This window comes from Macaca fascicularis, chromosome 4 (assembly GCF_037993035.2).
Source record: "Macaca fascicularis isolate 582-1 chromosome 4, T2T-MFA8v1.1".
Taxonomy (NCBI): domain Eukaryota; kingdom Metazoa; phylum Chordata; class Mammalia; order Primates; family Cercopithecidae; genus Macaca; species Macaca fascicularis.
In genome coordinates, this window is record NC_088378.1 from 104,490,338 (window position 1) to 104,508,175 (window position 17,838).

The following is a 17,838-nucleotide window of genomic DNA, read 5'->3' on the forward strand; positions in this document are numbered from 1 at the left end:
ACTTCTCAACAAAATAATAGAGGACACAAACAAATGGAAGAACATTCCATGCTTATGGAGAGGAAGAATCAATATTGTGAAAATGGTCATACTGCCCAAGGTAATTTATAGATACAATGCCATCCCCATCAAGCTACCAATGACTTTCTTCACAGAATTGGAAAAAACTACTTTAAAGTTCATATGGAACCAAAAAAGAGCCCACATTGCCAAGACAATCCTAAACAAAAAGAACAAAGCTGGAGGCATCACACTACCTGACTTCAAACTATACTACAAGGCTACAGTAACCAAAACGGCATGGTACTGGTACCAAAACAGATTCATAGACCAATGGAACAGAACAGAGGCCTCGGAAGTAACACCACACATCTACAACCATCTGATCTTTGACAAACCTGACAAAAAGAAGAAATGGGGAAAGGATTCCCTATTTAATAAACGGTGCTGGGAAAACTGGCTAGCCATAAGTAGAAAGCTGAAACTGGTTCCCTTCCTTACACCTTATACAAAAATTAACTCAAGATGGATTAAAGACTTAAATGTTAGACCTAAAACCATAAAAACCCTAGAAGAAAACCTAGGCAATACCATTCAGGACACAGGCATAGGCAAGGACTTCATGACTAAAACACTAAAAGCAATGGCAACAAAAGCCAAAATTGACAAATGAGATCTAATTAAACTAAAGAACTTCTGCACAGCCAAAGAAACTACCATCAGAATGAACAGGCAACCTACAGAATGGGAGAAAATTCTTGCATATACCCCTCTGACAAATGGCTAATATCCAGAATCTACAAAGAACTTAAACAAATTTACAAGAAAAAAGGAAACAACCCCATCAAAAATTGGGCTAAGGATATGAACAGACACTTCTCAAAAGAAGACAATTATGCAGCCAACAGACACATGAAAAAATGCTCATCATCACTCGCCATCAGAGAAATGCAAATCAAAACCACAATGAGATCCCACCTCACACCAGTTAGAATGGCAATCATTAAAAAGTCAGGAAACAACAGGTGCTGGAGAGGATGTGGAGAAATAGGAACATTTTTACACTGTTGGTGGGAGTGTAAATTAGTTCAACCATTGTGGAAGACAGTGTGGCGATTCCTCAAGGATCTAGAACTAGAAATACCATTTGACCCAGCCATTCCATTACTGGGTATATACCCAAAGGATTATAAATCATGCTACTATAAAGACACATGAACATGTATATTTATTGTGGCACTATTCACGATAGCAAAGACTTGGAAAAAACCCAAATGTCCCTCAATGACAGACAGGATTAAGTAAATGTGGCACATATACACCATGGAATACTATGCAGCCATAAAAATGGATGAGTCCATGTTCTTTGTAGGGACATGGATGAAGCTGGAAACCATCATTCTGAGCAAACTATCGCAAGGACAGAAAACCAAACACCGCATGTTCTCACTCATAGGTGGGAACTGAACAATGAGAACACTTGGACACAGGAAGGGGAACATCACACAGTGGGGCCTGTTGTGGGGTCGGGGGATGGGGGAAGGATAGCATTAGGAGAAATACCTAACGTAAATGATGAATTAATGGGTGCAGCAAACCAACATGGCACATGTATACATATGTAAACAAAACTGCACATTGTGCACATGTATCCTAGAACTTAAAGTATAATAATAAAAAATAAAAAATTTAACATTAACCAACATTTTAGTATCCACAGTATGATAAAAGACAATCCTTAACACTTCAAATACCTAACAAATTTTTTAAAATTTCAAAATGGACTGAATTACGCTCAGCATAGCTCTAGTGTCAGGTGTATTTTATTATTTTTATGATGCTTTAAAAATTAGTAATTTCATATTAGGCTTACATAATAACTCTTTAGAATGTTTCATTAACTGGTTCATTTTCTAACTACATGTAATGACACAGCATATATTGTATTGGGAAAGCTGTTTTAACTTAACCCCTTTAATGCTGGTGTCTCTCCTTAGAATATGAGTAACTAACAAAGCTGCTATAACATGTCTATTTCATACCTTCCTACATTGCCTTTTGGCTCTGTTTCATAATTAGAGAACCTAATCCAGAAAAAAAAACTGGTTTAAAAAATGTCCTCAAAATGCATACCATAAAACTTTATCATAAAACACCTTTATAATCATAAGTCAAATTACATGTTCCCATTTACTGTGTATCTTTGTACATTGCCTCTTATATGATATAATAGATACCAATCCTACGTTTGTTTTCATGAAACTTTAATATACATTCTTTGATGTGCTCATTGTAAGAAATCTAAGAAGAGATAGAGTATCTATAATGAAGTACGTTTTACTGAGGCCCCAAACATATTTCTTATAATGGTTATAATAATGATGTTATTTGGTATCTTATATCTGTAATGAGAAAAAAATTTATGAAAAGTTATTGGCCATTATAATGTTGTTTCAGATTACTTTTTAAATTTGAACATATTCCTTGGCTTACCTGTTGCATGTAACAAACTAGCTTCTACTCTGTGGGGAATTCTTGATGGAATTTTCATAGAAGCACGAATCTGGTAAAAACTAAAGCAAAATAAACAAGGAAGTTATTTCAAAACATATTTAAAAATATGGAATGCCCCAACTTCCACATTTGTATCTGTATTAAAATAATAAAGTTGACCTAATTATATCAGTCTCCCATAACATACTATTGTTGGAAAAAAAAAAAATCAGGCTTACATATCAAATGTAAGCATGGCATAAAACCAAAAGAGAAACCCAGTATATATAAAGATAAATGAAAGAAACAGATACAATACATACAATATTTTTTATTTTATATGTGATAGCAACCTGTGGAATTAGAAAAGCATCTAAGAGCTCCATTGTTTCACTTGGCTTTAAAGGGGCATGATAAAACTCCATAAAGTTAGATGACTTGTTAAGATTAAGATGAGGACTGCTTGAAAATATGAGAAAACTGAGAAAAAAATCGAAGTGGAATCAGCGGGAACCTTGAAACCAGGGGAGAGCAAAGTTTTCTAGGAACTCTTCAACTTTCCATTTTGAAGGTTTTGACTAAAGATCAAGCAAAATATTGCTATTTTAAAATATAAAGGTATACGATATAAAAGCAAATTAATACTAAACAGTGGTAGACGCTTCATTTTAAACTTCCTCAGCACAGAGACCATGTCTTATTCATAGCGTACATTCACAATCCTTGGTTTACACACATTTAAGTGTTCAGTATGTGTTTGCTAAAATTTGGAGACATTTAAATAAAACTCTGCATTTATCTGACATCATTTTTCACAGAAATAGAAAACACAATACTAAAATTTGTATGAGACCACAAAATACTCTGAATAGTCAAAGCAATCTTGAGCAAAAAGAACAAAGTGGCCAGACGTGGTGGCTTATACCTGTAATTCCAACACTGTGGGAGGCCAAGGCAGGTGGATCACTTGAGGTCAGGAGTTCAAGACCTGCCTGGCCAACATGGCAAAATTCCATCTCTAACAAAAAGACAAAAAATTAGCCAGGCGTGGTGGCATGTGCCTGTGGTCCCAGCTACTAGGGAGGTTGAGTCATGAGAATTGCTTGAATCCAGGAGGCAGAGTTTGCAGTGAGCTGAGATCACACCACTGCACTCCAGCCTGAAAGACAGAGTGAGATTCTGACAAAAAAAAAAAAAAAAAAAAAAAAAGGTCACACTCCCTGAGTTCAAAATATCTTTCCAAGCAATTGTAATCAAAACAGCATGGTACTGGCATAAAAACAAACACATCAACCAATGCAACAGGACAGAATTCCAGAAATAAACCCACACATTTACGGTCAGTTGGTTTTTGACAAAGGTGCCAAGAACACACAATGAAGAAAGGACAGTTTCTTCAATAAATGGTGTGGGGAAAACTGGATATCCTCAGGCAGAAGAGTGAAATTAGATCCTTATCTCATACCATATAAAAAATCAACTCAAATGGATTAAAGACTTACACATAAGACCTGAAACTGCAAAACTATTAGAAGAAAACACAAGGGGAAAGCTCTATTACATTGTTCTGAGCTATGATTTCTTGGATATAACCCCAAAAGCCCAGGCAACAAAAGCAAACATAGACAAATAAGATTACGCCAAATTAAAAAGCTTCTGCAGAGCAAAAGAAACAATTAACAGACTGAAGAAACAACCCACAGATTGGGAAAAAAAATATTTGCAAACCAAAAAATATTTGCAAACTATACATCTGATAAGGAACTAATATCCAAAATATATAAGGAATTCAAACAACTCAACTTCAAGAAAACAAATAACCAAATTAAAAAATGGGCAAAGTGCAGGAATAAACATTTCTCAAAAGAAGACATACAAATGGCTAACAGATATGTAAAAATGTTCAACATCTGTATTTATCAGGGAAATACTAATCAACACCATGAGAATCACCCACATCCATCGGAATGGCTATTATCAAAAAGAAAACAGAAAAGATAGTCTTGGTGAGGATGTGGAGAAAAAGGAACCACTGCACACTGTTGGTGAGAATGTAGACTAGCACAGCCGTTATGGAAAATATTATGGAGGTTCCTCAAAAAACTAAAAATAGAGTTACCATATAATCCAGCAATTCCACTACTCGGTATATATTTAAAGAACTGAAATCAGTATATTAGAAAGACATCTGCTCCCCTGTGTTCACTGCAGCATTATTCACAATAGCTAAGATAATGGAAGCAACTGTAGTGTTTATCAATGGATGACTAGATAATGAACGGCAAATGTAGTATATATACACAAGAGAATACTACACATAGCCTTAAAAAATAAGAACAGTCTGTCATTTGCAACAATATGAATGAACCTGGAGGGCATTACGTGAAGAGAAATAAGCCAGGCACAGAAAGATAAATAATGTATGATGTCACTTATACGCAGAATCTAAAAATCTTGAACTCATAGAAGCAGAGAGTAGAATGGTATTTACCAGAGGCTGGGATTGCAGGGGGTGGGAAAAGAGGAGATGTTGGTCAAACAGTACAAAGTTGCAGTTGGACAGGAGTAATGTGTTTTAGTGATCTATTGCACTGCATGGTAACCACAGTTAATAATAATGTATATCTCAAAATCCCTAAAAGGATAGATTTAAAATGTTCTCACTACAAAAAAAAAAAGTAGGTGAAGTGATATGTTAATTAGCTTGATTTAATACATACATCGCAACATTACATTGTACTCCATATATACAATTTTTAAATTGTCAAAAAAATTTTTTAAATATGAAAAGAAAGCCACCTCTCTGTTAGAATGTATCAGGGAAAGTCCATTCTATATTAACCATTTTGAGGGAAGAAACCATATCTAAATATTCCATACCAATGGTCAACAGCTTTCTTAAAGGGCTTGACAATATATTTTTACTTTGTGGGCCATAGTCTCTGCTGTGACTACTCATTTCTACTGCTGAGCAAAAGCAGCCATAAACTAAGTAAATGGACGTGGATGGGTTTGGCTCAGTATCAAGCCAGATTTGGTCCAAAGGCTGTAGCTTTCCCACCCCTGTTTATGTATTCCCACAATTAGCACCATGATAGTATCTCACCTAACATTAGATGAAAAAATATGTCTTTAGTTGATGAATATGCACACTATGAATCATTAGATTTGATTCCTAATTAGATTTTCTGGTAATAATTATGTTTTTAAAATAGAAATTAATAGAAGGATAAAAAACAGAAAAAGCAAAATACTTTTAAAACAGCCTATCATAAAAATATGTGATCACTGATTCTGCAGAATTTTATGAGATGCTATGTCAATAAAGTGTTAAAAAATTTTTTTAATCCCCACATTTAATATATACTACTAGAACACCATATAGTAATTTATATTCCCTGAATGCCATTTGTTCATCACTTATTGAAGATCTATGTGATAGGTGTTAGAAATACAGGGAAAGAAACACTAAAAGCAAATATACACATTATTTTAAATAAAGTTCATCTGATATTTATGAAAGCAATCTACTATTGTAAATACATTTTTTATTAAAATTATTGCTACTTTAAAAGGTATAAAATTTTTTAGATAAATAATTTTTTTCTTTTCTTCTTTTTCTTATGGAGACAGGTCTCACTCTGTCACCCAGGCTGGAGTGCAGTGGTACAACCATGGCTCACTGCGGCCTCAACCTCCTGGGCTTAAGCAATCCTCCCATCTCAGCCTCCCGAGTAGCTGGAACCACAGGCATGCCTGGTTATCTTATCTTTTCCCTTCCCTCCCCTCCCCTCCCCTTCCCTTTCTTTCTTTCTTTCCTTCTTTCTTTCTTTGTTTTCTGAGACAGAGTCTCACTCTGTCACCCAGGCTGGAGTGCAGTGGCACAATCTCTGCTCAGTGCAACCTCCACCACTCAGGTTCAAGCAATTCTCATGCCGCAGCCCCTGGAGTAGCTGGGATTACAGGCGTGTACCACCAAGCCCGGCTAATTTTTGTAGTTTTAGGAGAGACAGGTTTCACCATATTGGCCAGGCTAGTCTCAAACTCCTGACCTCAAGTGATCCACCTGCTTCCCTTCCAAAGCGCTGGGATTACAGGTGTGAGCCACTGCACCCAGCCCCAAAATTTTAAATGTGGATGAGTTATTTAAAAAAAAATATGAAGTAAGAGATAAAAAAAATTCAAAAATCAAAGAATAAAACACTTCCATGTTAAGAGCTGTGGTCGGCTAGGTTATTCAGAACAACCTCTTGCTAAAAGACAATGCCAGGTAAAGTATAAAAAGTATATCTGTAAAAGTATTGAAGAGCTCACAAGATAGTATGGAATTACCAAGGAAAATTTAAAGGAAAGCAAAATCATAGTGAATTAGGCAAAGCAATTAAACTGCTTTTGTTCTGAGGCCATCTGTTGATATATTCCAGCAAACCTTAATTGAGAAGAAAATTGAGATGAAAAAGACCAACCAACCAACAGAAAGATGAAAAAAAAGTATGATTAAACAGTTCATAGAAAAAGAAATGCAAATGACTCTAAATATACAAAAAGAGTTCAATTTCACTTATAACTTAAAAAACTATAAATTTTCACTACAAAAATATATCCATTCTCAACTATCAGAATGACAGAAATCCAACAATCTAACAAAATATAGTCACTCTTCATTCAACAACAGGGATACATTCTGAGAAATGCATCCTTAGATTGATTTCGTCACTGTGTGAACCATGTAGTGTACTTACACAAACCTGCTGATTATACTACACAGGCAGACTATACCATATAGCCCATTGCTGCTAGGCTACAAATCTGCACCATGTTACTGTACTGCAAACTGCAAGCAATTATAACACAATAGTAGGTATCTGTGTATCTAAGCATAGAAAAAGTAATGTATCACACTACGAGGTTACCAAAGCTACTACCATCACGAGGTGACGGGAATTTTCCAGCTCCATTACAATCTTATTGGACTACTGTCATATTTGCGGTCTGTCACTGACCAAAATGCAGTTAAATGGCGCATGGGTGTAATATGTTGGCAAGCCTGTGGGTAAACAGGAACTCTACCACAGCACTAGTGAGATCACAAAATGGCACAACACCATATGGAATGTAATTTGGCAAAAAAAGAGCAAAAACAGGTGTCATTTACCCTTTGCCTCAACAGCCTACTTTTAAGAAGATATCCCAAAGATAGTATGGCAAAAATATTAAATGATATATGCAGATTGTAGTATTAGTTGCAACAGCAATTGCAATATTGTAGTATTAACTGCAATTGGAAAATGTAAGATAAAAACAAAACGTCCAATAGGGGGACTGGTTGAATAAACTATGGTACAACTATACAATGGTGTAAAATGCAATTGTAAAAAGGAATGTGACATATCTCTTAGATTTTTGTAAATTTAAAATTGGTGGGTTAAGCTAAAGGTTTGATTATGTACTTCCTACAGCATTATATCAAAGGACATGCAATGTCTGGTTGTCTCTTTTTTTTGTGATATGATGGATTCAGGTGTTACCACCCGAATGTTAATCACTCACACTTAGAGGAGTGACCTCTGAGATACACTTTTAAACAACAAAAGCAGGGTACAGAGTGTATGTATCCTATGCTACCTTTGTGTAAGATGGAAGGGTGTGACTATATATTTATTTGCCTCTATTTTCAAATGGAAAAAAAATAAAAGGATATACCAAAAACTAATAAAAACAAAATGGTTACCTATGGGATAAGGAGAGAGAAGGTACAGGGATCAAAACGAGATCTATCTCAATATAGTGGACTTTGTACAGAGTTTTGATTTTGGACCCATGTAAATTTTTTATATAATTATAAAACAAAGAAAATGTCAATCCCTAAACAACCCTGAAACAAATAAACGTATGTCTACTTGATTGTAATTCCACAGAGAATTACTTCAAGTGATTTTTAAAACAGTATTTTGACTGCCTATTCCTCATGGGATATATCTTGGCAAAAAAAAAAAAAAAAAAAAAAAAAGAATCATGAAGAAATTTTCAATATTTATGGTCTTGATGGTAATGCTGTATTATTTTGAAACTATTCTACACAGAAATGTCCACACACATACATAAAGTAAGTAATGATCTACATTACTAGGAACAAAGATTTTCTCTATAAGTAAAAAGAGACACAAACATAAAATTAAAAAAGTAAAATCCTTGTAAACTTAAACTAGAATTGGAAATATCAGTATACATTAATCATGTATTTTTCTTTTAAAAATGTATTTGTGGTCGAGCATGGTGACTCATGCCTGTAACCCCAGCACTTGGGAGGCCAAGGCAGGTGGATCATGAGGTCAGGAGTACGAGACCAGCCTGGCCAACATGGTGAAACCCCATCTCTACTAAAAATACAAAAATTAGCCAGGCGTGGTGGCCGGCACCTATAATCCCAGCTACTCCGGAGGCTGAGGCAGGAGAATCGCTTGAACCCAGGAGGCGGAGGTTGCAGTGACCTGAGACCGTGCCAGTACACTCTGGCCTGGGCGACAGAGTGAGACTCCATCTCAAAAAAATAAAAAATAAAAAACAAAGTATTTGCTAATGCTGTTAACTGAAAGGACTTAGAAGAAATGACCCCAAAATGTGTACCTTCAGTGTATACATTATGATTTCTAAGTACTATTTCCTAATAAAAGGAACTAGGACTCCTTGGCTGACTCCAGGTCTGGATCAAAGAATGTACAAGAGTCTGCAACACCTATATCATAATAGAAAACAAGAAAACTATCAAACACTGCTTAGACTGTCCTGTGGGAAATTCACAGAAACCAAACTGAAAGGCTCCCTCTAAGCATCAGAAAGGATAGTGACACAATACTTTTTCTTTTTCTTTTTTTTTTTTTTTTTTGAGACAGGGTCTCACTCTGTCACCCAGACTGGAGTGCAGTGGTGCGAGCTCAGTTTATGGCAACCTCTGCCTCTGAGTCTCAAGCAATTCTCCTGTCTCAGCCTCCCGAGAGCTGGGATTACAGGCGTGTGCCACTGGCTAATTTTTGTATTTTTAGAAGAGAAAGGGTTTTCACAATGTTGGCCAGGCTGGTCTTAAATTCCTGACCTCAGGTGATCCACCTGCCTCAGCCTCCCAAAGTGCTGGGATTACAGATGTGAGCCACCGCGCCTGGCTGATAGTGACACAATATTATCAGTAAATATGTTGAAAATCCATGAGTTCATATTGGCACAAAATAAAAAGTGATTATACGTGCAATACGCTACGGCAACAGCAAAATAGTCCGAAAACAAGTAACTAAGGAGAAATAATAAAACATTTATTATGTCTTTTCTGTGTAAACTATATGTCAGAATAACCAAATAATGAGGCAAAATTCTTCACAGAATTCCAGGTAATAAATGTATAAGGAAAAACAGAATTTGGTTATCTCCATTTTTTTTTTTTTTTTTTTTTTTGAGACAGAGTTTTGCTCTTATTGCCTAGGCTGGAGTCCAATGGTGCAATCTCGGCTCATTGCAACCTCTGCCTACCAGGTTCAAGTGATTCTTCTGCTTCAGACTCCTGAATAGCTGGGATTACAGCCCAGCTGATTTTTTGTATTTTTAGTAGAGATGGGGTTTCACCATGTTGGCCAGGCTGGTTTTGAACTTCTGACCTCAGGTGATCTGCCCGCCTCAGCCTCTCAAAGTGCTGGGATTACAAGTGTGAGCCACCGCGCCCAGCCCTGGATATCTCCATTTTATAACCCCTAGTAAAATAATGACTCTAGGTAAAGATCATCAATGGGTACCATCAATTAAGTGATATGGAACTGTTTAATGGGTCCATGAGATTGATAAAATACCTGAATCAATCATATCACAAAAAAGAGAAAGTCAGAAATTACATGTCCTCTGATGCAATGCAATAGGAAGTACATAGCATCACTTGAAGATTCGTCTCAAAAACTCTTGGAATTTAATCAATCCTTTAGATTAAACCATCAATTATAAATTTTGGAAAACATAAGACATATTGACCAAATGCAAGCTATGAATTTTGGGCTGAATATTGATTCAAACAAATAATTAAGAACACACTTATGAGATGACTGAGGAACCGTGTACACTGGATTATTTGATATTAAGCAATTATTTTAAATATTCATTTAAGTACAATAATGATTTTACAAATATGTTAAAAACAAAAGTCCTTCTCTGTTGGAGATACATACTGAAAAAACAGTTGGGGGGAACAACAGGTGAAATAGGAAGAAAAAACTTTGGTAACTGAGGCTGACAGCTGTGTGTTTACTATACTTTTATGTTTGAAACTTTTCATTAAAGAAACAAAAGTTAGCCCTAGATTGGTAATGCCCTAAGAACCTGGCAAAGGCAAATGTCCCCTTGAAGAATAAGCCTGAAATACTGGCAAAGATCAGAACATGAAACAAAAGAGTATAGGAGAGCAAATGAAGAGAGGACATAGAAAATACAAAATAAGAAAGAATGAATATAATCACAAATAAATCAGCCATTACATTAAATATAAATGGATTAAATGTTCCACTTAAAACACAAAAAATGCCCTAGAAAATGAAAATAAAAAATATAAATCCCATTACATGTTGTTTGCAACTAATACAGAATACAAGGAAAGAGAAAGGCTGAAAGTGAAAGAATGGAAAAAGATATATCTTGTAAATATTAACTAAAAGAAAGCTGACGTTATAATATTATTAGACAAAATAGTTCAAAGCAAAAAGCTACTAGGATATACAGTGTCTTTTCATAATGATAAAAGGTTCAATTCACTACCTATAATAGTCCCCCCTTACACTCAGGTGATAAACTCCAAGACCACCAGTGGAAGCCTGAAACCTCAGATAGTACTGACAAAGAAATGGTGGCAGTATATGATTAAGAAAAGTAATAATAGTTACAGGTATTCAATTAACTGTTCTATAGTAATCCAGATAAATAAAGAACAAAGTACTACTTTCTTCTGTAATTCTTCTAGAAAATATCCAATTTCCTAAATATTCTTTAAAAAAAATGTTTTTTTAAATTTTTCTTGAGATGGAGTCTTGCTCTGTCGCCCAGGCTGTAGTGCACTGGTTCAATCTTGGCTTACTGCAACCTCCGTCTCTTGGGTTCAAGTGATTCTCCTGCCTAAGACTCCTAAGTTGCTGGGATTACAGGCATGCACCACCACATCTGGCTAATTTTTGTATTTTTAGTAGAGATAGGGTTTCACCATGTTGGCCAGGTTGGTCTCGAACTCCTGACCTCTGGTGATCCACCCGCCTCGGCCTCCCGAAGTGCTAGGATTACAGGGTGAGCCACCATGCCTGGCCCCTAAATATTCTTAAAAACAACACGTTCATTTCTATTTCCAACACTTGATTCATGTGGCTGTATTAAATCATACCGTTCTCTTCTACAAATACGATCTTTCACTTTATCCTTTGCCTATCCAAGTCTCAACTATACTTTGATCTTATCCCTCCATAATGCCTTTTCTTACATACTAAATCAGAAATATGTCTTTCTGTTGATTCCTAGAGCACCTCTTATATATACTTACTGATCTTAGCCAAAAGGCCAAGAAGTTATTAAATTGCTTTATAGGTACTACTGATAAAGACTACTGTTACAGTGTTTTTGTGAAACAGCGAAAAGATGAAAACAAATGAAATACCCAACAGTGGGTGACTGTTAAATTATAACATGTTACAGTGTAATAGTTAATAATTAAAAATGATATTATAAAACTACATTCACTGATATAGAAAAATCAAGTGAAATAAGCTTCATCATGTATGCTTTATATTTCTGTTTAGTTGTTTTGTATGGATGCCTTATTTTTTCCCAATATACTATAAGATTTTAAAGAGCAAAAATTAGACCTTATACATTTACATTAAAGTCCTCTCAAGGCTCACTACAAATTCATAAACACAGGTTCAGTATATCCAGCATTATCATTAAATTCATGTATCTATTTAATAAATAAAATTTATGTGAGAAAATAATTACTTGAATATAGTTCATTGCTTTCCTTATATATGCTGGAATAAAAACATGTAATTAAATTTAAATTTAAACTGTACATTTTATGTAAAATATATCATTTTCACAGTAAAATACATACCCTCTCTGAAACAAATCCACATTGTAGAACTTGTTTAGCTCCACAGAGAATTCTACCATTGCTTGAACTTCAGTCATTTTTAATTTATACCCAGAAGACTATTCTGATAACAGCACCTTTGTTAAGGAAAGGGAAAAAAAATCATGAGAAGCGTAACAAAAATGCCAACTTATAAAAATACTATTATTTATACGTATTTTAGAATATGATATATAGGCAGAAAATGAAAACAAATTATTTTAGTGTACTTAACCTAACCCAACTAAATAGCACCAGAATGTATACTTCCTAAAGTTGCACTATTCTCTATAATTTAAGATTGTCCTGTCAGAATGCTTTTTCTAAGATTTGTTTCCCTTGATGACATTTATGTGATAATACAACATATTGCTAAAAGAAACTCAACTTTATCTCTTATAGATAGTAACTTTTTTAAATAATGAAGATACCTAATTATTCTATTCTTATGCTACGTTGCACATATAAGTAACTCCAGAGTCAAAAAAAGAATTAACACTCTTCAATCCCCAGTTAAGCCCATGAAAGATTTTTAAGAAAAAAATTCTTAAATCACTTTTCACTTTTAAATTTAAAAAGAGAAAGAGATTTTTTCCTTTATTAACAAATTCTAAAGTATTCAACTGCAAAGAAGTTAAAAAAAAAAAAAAAAAGAAATTAGACAAGCACAAATAGAAAACATTCACAATTCCATCCACTGAAATATATACTTTGGTATGTTCTTCATGTGTGTGCATTTGTAAAATTTTTAAATAATAGTGGGATCAAACCACATATACATTTTATCATCTGCTTATTTCACTTATTCAGTCAACACATATGTCCACATATGTAGTTTTACAACATTATTTTTAATTATTATTATTATTTTTTGAGACAGAGTCTCACTCTGTCACCCTGGCTGGAGAGCAGTGGCACTATCTCGGCTCACTGCAACCCCCGCCTCCGGGGTTTAAGCCATTCTCCTGCCTCAGCCTTCCGAGTAGCTGGGACTATAGGTGTGCGCCACCATGCCCAGCTAATTTTTGTACTTTTAGTAGAGACAGGGTTTTGCCATGTTGGCCGGGCTGTTCTTGAACTCCTGGCCTGAAGTGATCTGCTCGCTTCGGCCTCCCAAAGTGCTGGGATTACAGGCATGAGCCACCACGCCCGGCCATTAATTGTTAACTATGACACTGGGAATACGTTAGAGTTAAACAATCCCCTATTGTTGGGTGATTTCAGTAGTTTCCATTTTTTCACTATTTAAAAACAAATTATAACAATCATCCTTATCAACAGTACATATTTTAAAAATAACTTATTGGACTGTTAAGTAAGATAAGTGTAAAAAGCAGTTTAGAATAAGAAAGTGCTGGAAGATAATTCTTCACAAACCTCTCATGTTTCTGCACGTCTCACAAGCTGAGACATAGACGGCCTTTGTTCCAGACTATCTTTTCAAGGATGTTTGTATAGTGAACAATCTTAGAAGCCAGAGATAGTGTCTTATACTAGAACAAAGGGCAGATTTGTTTACTGTTCTGTATAATAGAGATAAAGCCTCCCTCTGAGGAAAAAAGTCAGGCAGGTTTATTGTCCATTCTAAAAGACTCAGGTTCCCCAAATTAAGGGTTCTTCTCCTGTAACACAACCTACTCACATACAGGTGTCACCTGGTACTCTAGCTAGTGCTATGAGCATAAACCATCTTTCACCTTGATCCATGAGTCTCATGTCCTGCCAACATCCATGACACTGTGGCAGACTAACTTGTTAGCTTGTAAGTGGGGTAAAATCTCAGAATCTTCCCAATTCTTGAATCAGTTCTTCATAGAAATTTGGCAAGTATTTGAATCTATTAAGAATCAAGTGCAAAAAAAGTTATATTCTTACCTCTGCTGATCAAAGCCTCATTTTAAACATTATTAAGTAACCAATCTTGTACTTCCAGTTACTGATTCCCGTTGTTAAAAATATACCGTTCCCCCTATGAGAAAAAAAAGTAACATCTCAAACAAAATAGTAGACATAAAAAAGTCTATCTTAAGGAAACCTATGTTTTGTTAGTTACTATTTTCAATTTATATAAAAGATATATGTCCTTTGAAGGCTTATAAGTTTTAGAGATTTTTTTCATTCACAATTTCAATATCAACATTAACTATTATCTCTCTATTAAGGATTCACTTACGTATAATTCAAAGTGCAGTAACAAATAGAGTACTTTCTTAGTTCAGTAGGAACCACTGTGAATACCCAAAACCTTAAAAGCTCATTAATTTTTAAGAGGTGAAACTCACCATTTTAAAGTAACTCCTTAAGTAGGTAATTTCTGAAATTTCATGCATATGTATGTGTATGTATGCCTATATGTATGTATGTGTGTATAAAGAATTATTTAAAATATTTTGATACAATGATTGCTTCAATGTGCTATGGATAGTTTTCCTCACATTTCAAATACTGATTAAATTTTTAAAAAATCTATCTTCTTCCCTGGTATAATTATTTTAGGTACTAAAAATGTTGGAATAAAGACCATGTTCACTCTTTGACACAGTTTTTCTTCTCTCTATCATAAAGATGTAGACTTTACCAGCTCCCATAACTGCTATTTGAAACTTTAATAATCACATCAAAAGATTTTATGGTAACTATTTCTAAGATCAAACAATGCTATCTTTATATAAGATATTCCCCATTTTGTGGAAATGAGGTCGAAGACAGCTTCTCCTGTACATATATTCTTGTGTGCAGGGTTTAGATTATGTTCTGGTTTTGATTCTGAGTAAAGTTTGGCCAAGTCTCTATACTTTAATTTACTCAGGTATAAAATGGGTATTCGTTCATTCAAACATTTGCTGAACACCTACTATAGTATAGGAATTGTAGTAAGTATGAGGTATAGCTAAGTTCTTGATCTCAGAAGTTAACTAGCCATCAGGAAGAGGTATACTCTCTCTCTCTCCCCACCTCCCCGTGTGTGTGTGTGTGTGTAATATATATAGTAATATATAATATATATGAATAGCATAATGCTTAAAATATATATGTTATATATATATGAATAGTATAATGCTTAAAATATAGGTTTGGGATTTGGGTCCAGCTAGCACCCATACCAGCTCTCAGTAAGTTAGTCTTTTCCTTAATATAGAAATTAGTATCAGAATTAAGAGACTGCCATAACGAAATCCTAAAACGTGGTACTGATAGGTGACAAAGTGCTAGCAGCCCTCACACTCAGTGCCTCCTCGGCCTCAGCGTCTACTCTGGTGGCGCTTGAGGGGCCCTTCAGCCTGCTGAGGCACTGGGAGCCCCTCTCTGGACTGGCTGAGGCCAGAGCCCCCTCCCTCTGCTTGCCAGGACCTGGGGAGGGAGAGGCGCGGGCGGGAACTGGGGCTGCACGCTGGGCTCAGGGGGCCAGTGTGAATTCCGGCAGGCGTGGGCGTGGGCTCGGCGGGCATGGGCGTGGGCTCGGCGGCCGCGCGCGCGCACACACACACACAAAAAGGGCCAGCCGGCACCGCCAGGCCAGGGCAGTGAAGGGCTTAGCACCCAGGCCAGCAGCTGCGGTGGTTGTGCTGGATCCCGCTCCCCCCCACCCCTCCCCGCCCCCGTCACCCGCTGCACTCAAATTCTCGCAGGGTTTGGCTCCCTCGCCATGGGCAGATAGGCAGGGCTCAGGACCTGCAGCCCGCCGTTTCTGAGCTCCTCCCCCTGCGGGTGGGTTCCCCCACGGCCTGAGCCTCCCTGACGGGTGCCACCCCCTGCTCCATGGCGCCCGGTCCTATGGACAGCCCAAGGCTGAAAAGTGCAGGCGCAGCTCCGGACTGGCGGGCAGCTCTGCCTGCAGCCCTGGTGCGGGATCCACTGGGTGAAGCCAGCTGCGCTCCTGAACTGGATGGAGACTTGGAGAACTTCATAGCCTGAGGATCGTATGTGCACCAATCAGCACTCTGTGTCTAGCTCAGGGTTTGTGAATCCACCAATTGGTACTCTGTATCTAGCTAAGTAGCACTCTGTGACTCTGTGTCTAGCTCAAGGATTGTATATGTACCCATCAGCACTCTGTCAAATCGGACCAATCAGCTCTCTGTAAAATGGACCAATCAGCAGGATGTGGGTGGGTCCAGGTAAGGGAATAAAAGCAGGCTGCGCCAGCCAGCCAGCAGCAACCCTATTGAGTCCTGTTCTACCCTGTGGAAGCTTTGTTCTTTCACTCTTTGCAATAAATCTTGCTGCTGCTCACTCTTTGTGTCCACGCTGCCGTTATGACCTGTAACACTCACTGCGAAGGTCTGCAGCTTCACTCCTGAAGCCAGAGACCACGAACCCACTGGGAAGAACACCTCCAGACACGCTGCCTTTAAGAGCTGTAACACTCACCACAAAGATCTGCAGCTTCACTCCTGACAGCGAGACCACAAACCCACCAGAAGGAAGAAGCTCCAGACACATCTGAACGTCTGAAGGAACAAGCTCTGGACACCCCATCTTTAAGAACTGTAACACTCACTGGAAGGGTCCATGGCTTCATTCTTGAAGTCAGCGAGACCAAGAACCCACCAATTCCGGACACAGTACTAGCTTAGTAATTAGGTAGCAGGCAAAAGGAAAACATACCACTATGATACTAATAACTACTCTTACGTGGAAATAAAACAACTGATTAAACTGTTGGCTACAATAATCTGCAAAACTAGTGCCCATAAAAAGCCCATAGCCCCAGAAAAAGTAGATGAAAAATGCCACAATACTGGGTGTTGGTGGTTCTTTGCCATGTTTACTCAAGCAAGAATTGGCTAGTTTGTAAGCAAAGATGGAAAGAAATAAGGCCGCTTAAATGCGGGGCCTTGCAACCAATACCCCATATCAGGTTCAGTGCCTTGCTCAAAGGAATTCTTGACAAAACCAAGGGATCCAGCTCTGCAGTTAAGATTAGATTAAGGATGCTGCCATCCCACCAATGCTTGTTGTTTCGAATAATTTTAAGACAGTGATCATTAAAATGAGGTATGAGAATGTACTTCATTAAAATGAGGCCACCAAAAGATGTTGGGTGCATAGACAGAAATAAATAAGGCAGGCTTAAGAACCACATCCAGAAAACAACTTTGGTGTAGTTACTGGCACAGAGAACTGAATGGAGAGAAACGTGTAAGAATCCTACTATGTTTCTGACAGAATAGTATTTGTCAAATAAATCATAAGCTAGGGTG

General features: G+C 36.8%; 1 protein-coding gene across 21 annotated transcripts in view; it reads right to left on the minus strand.

Moving 5' to 3' along the window:
• FAM135A (family with sequence similarity 135 member A) overlaps window positions 1-17,838 on the minus strand; it is a 134,106-nt gene that overhangs the window by 105,428 nt on the left and 10,840 nt on the right. For 15 of the 21 annotated variants that reach the window (XM_074037703.1, XM_074037699.1, XM_074037705.1 and 12 more), the window contains 3 exons: window positions 14,510-14,603; window positions 12,617-12,732; window positions 2,494-2,573 (listed from right to left, as the gene is read on the minus strand). In XM_074037703.1, the coding sequence (XP_073893804.1) occupies window positions 2,494-2,502 (9 nt within the window). In that variant the 5' untranslated portion in view covers window positions 2,503-2,573; window positions 12,617-12,732; window positions 14,510-14,603. Of the gene's footprint in view, window positions 1-2,493; window positions 2,575-12,616; window positions 12,733-14,331; window positions 14,472-14,509; window positions 14,604-17,838 lie in introns of those variants that run through there. The other 6 variants (XM_074037700.1, XM_045391098.3, XM_074037697.1 and 3 more) reach the window with 2 other exon arrangements.